The following is a 2,645-nucleotide window of genomic DNA, read 5'->3' as shown; positions in this document are numbered from 1 at the left end:
CAATTCAATTTCATTAATTGTAAGTATGGAATCAGTTACAGATGAATGTAAAAAAGCTTTGTTGTTTCGAATAACATGATTCTTCAATTCAATTTTGAAGCTAATTTGGGAGATGATTTAATAGATATATATATATATATCGGAGAATATTACACATACTAATATTACACATACTTTTTTAGCACCCAATCCAAGAAGATTAGGGAACCCTCAAATTATCATCCCTAGATTTTCTAAACTTCACAAATGAAAATTGTGATCAATATCCCTTGATGATCTCCGCAAAAAAATGATAGGGTAGCAATGTAACCTGATTTAGAGGTCCATTCTTTCAAATATTTAATCATCATTCATCTTTTTAAGACACGACCCTTATTTATTCTTTAGAATCTCAATATCCTTATTTCAAACAATAAACCATGGCGAAACATAATAAGTCCCTCCCTTTTGTGTTCATCTACGTCACCGCATTTCTGTGCATTATAAAAGTAGCTGCCGGAGGCTGTTTCTGGTCAAGTGGGTGGTTTATCAACGTTTGCAATTTAATGCCAAATGAAAAAGTTCTTGTTCATTGCAAATCAAAAGACAACGATATTGGTGGCCTTCAAACAATTGGATGGAACGAATCCGTTCATTGGCAATTCTGTGAGAATATCGTCTCTCCCAGTACTCTTTATTTCTGCCATATTTGGTGGGGAAATTCCGAACAAGTTTTTGATGTGTTCAACGGCCAATTGAAACGTCAGTGTGTCGAAAAAGAGAAGAAAGACTACTGGAGATGCACTTGGTTGATCAAGAAGGATGGGTTTTACCTCATAGATCGCACTACAGGTGGTCACATTGACGTTAAAAAGTATGATTGGAAGCCCATTGGATCCGCGTAATCCTGTGTTCACAAATTTATATTTCTTTTTTCCTAAAACTCCAATGTAATTTTGGATCTAATTAATAAAACTTGATCAAACCTAAGGAGGAAACCCTGTCTTTTATTCTTAGTGTCTTTATCACAGCAAATGCTTCATGTTAATTACATTGGCATTTTATAGTTCTTTTTTTAAATAGTGGAAGTGTTGTTCAAGGTAGGGGGTGTTGGTAGATGAAGGTCGGATATGATGCACCTAAATGAGGTGTTAATGTGAGAGTGATGAGGGTATTTTTAGGCTTACTTGATGTTTGTTTTTTGGATAATCATTTTTTTTCTCAGTGTATAAGGGGAGGTACATTTTGGACAAAACTTTGTAGAACTCAAAAGGCATAAAATCATTTTTACCTCACTTAAAAATTAGCTTATGATTTTGGAAGATATCTTCTAAACCCATTTTCATTTTCACACATGCTCTAATCTCTATCTCCCCACCTTCAAGAGTGTACTATTGACTACCATTCACAATAAACGCCTCTTCAGCCGTTCATGACAGCTACCCCTCTGTCGTCTTTCTTCTCTCCCATCTTGTTTCTCTTCTCTTGTCTCTCTTCTTACACCACTTGTCTCTCTTCTGATTAGGGCTTGAAATGAATTTATTGATAAATATTGATTGTTGACACAACGAAGAAGCATTTATCTGGAAAGATAGGTGGTCTGAATAGACATAAAATTCAAGTTCGATTTCTGTATGTTAAAACAAGAAAGTAGTCTCTTAATATTGTCATTGTAGCAAGGCCTTTTAAACAAATGATAGTTTAAGGTTAATGAGTATCTAAGTAGTAATCAAGGGGGAAATGTCTCTTAATTAATAGTTAAGGGATATCTACCTTCCTATAACCTATGTATATTATGGAATACGATTGTTAATTTCAATGTAATCAAAAGGACGGCTAAAAGCAAAGAAAAATACCATATACTAGTTTTCTACGTTATCAGGAGTTGCTAATGAAAAATGAGTAGCTTTCTAAGGCTTTGGATACAAATTACTAATCTATTTGGTACCTTTCTTCGAATTTCGGACTACGTTCTTTCAGTTAATACTCCAAAAAACACACAAACAAGTACACGAAGCAATAACTATCCCATAAAATCTCAATATCGTCATGATCACATGCCATTTTTTACTTCACCAAATAATTTTGAGATGTCTAGAATCTCAATGCACATTCTAGAATTTCATTAAGTAGAATTGAGGCGGACCTAGGGGTGGTCCACGGTGGCACTGACAACCCCTAACTTTTCCAACTGCGGTGGAAAAATTTTCAAAAATTTTCAAAAAATTTATTTTTTTTACTACTGTGCAACCCCTAACTCTCTCGTGCAACCCCTGCTGTAAAATCCTGCATCCGCTCAATGTGGATTTCGAAATGACATTTCTAGACTTATTTCGTATTTTGTTAAGTTAACAACAATTGAGTTATTTTCATTGAATATATTTCAATTAATGGGTAATCTAAAGAATATCCATGTGTTTTCCATTGGAGAAGCTTAAACCCTAGATGTTTAACCCTCTTCAACTATCACAACGGTTAAAGCCTAAAACCCTAGAAGCCAGTGGCGGATCCATAATCGAAACCAATTGGGTCCATGAGATCATTAACAATGGTGTTCCCTTCGGCAATAGTGGTTTCTTAAAACGGCGGTGGCAAGCTACCCCTCCTTATGATCGTTGAAGTTGGAAAACAAAAACAATTTGGTGGTTGTTTTTTACAACAAATAG

General features: G+C 34.9%; 1 protein-coding gene across 1 annotated transcript; it reads left to right on the top strand.

Moving 5' to 3' along the window:
* The first annotated feature begins 419 nt into the window (after positions 1–419).
* Positions 420–884, top strand: LOC145007708 (S-protein homolog 5-like). The gene has a single exon (XM_078966537.1). It carries the CDS (start codon positions 420–422, stop codon positions 882–884), a length of 465 nt encoding a protein of 154 aa, XP_078822663.1.
* Positions 885–2,645: the final 1,761 nt, after the last annotated feature.

Source organism: Lactuca saligna, chromosome 1 (genome assembly GCF_052625555.1).
Source record: "Lactuca saligna cultivar CGN05327 chromosome 1, ASM5262555v1, whole genome shotgun sequence".
NCBI classification, from domain to species: Eukaryota; Viridiplantae; Streptophyta; class Magnoliopsida; order Asterales; family Asteraceae; genus Lactuca; species Lactuca saligna.
The sequence above is the reverse complement of the archived record's forward strand: the minus strand, read 5'-3'. Positions and strand labels throughout refer to the sequence as shown.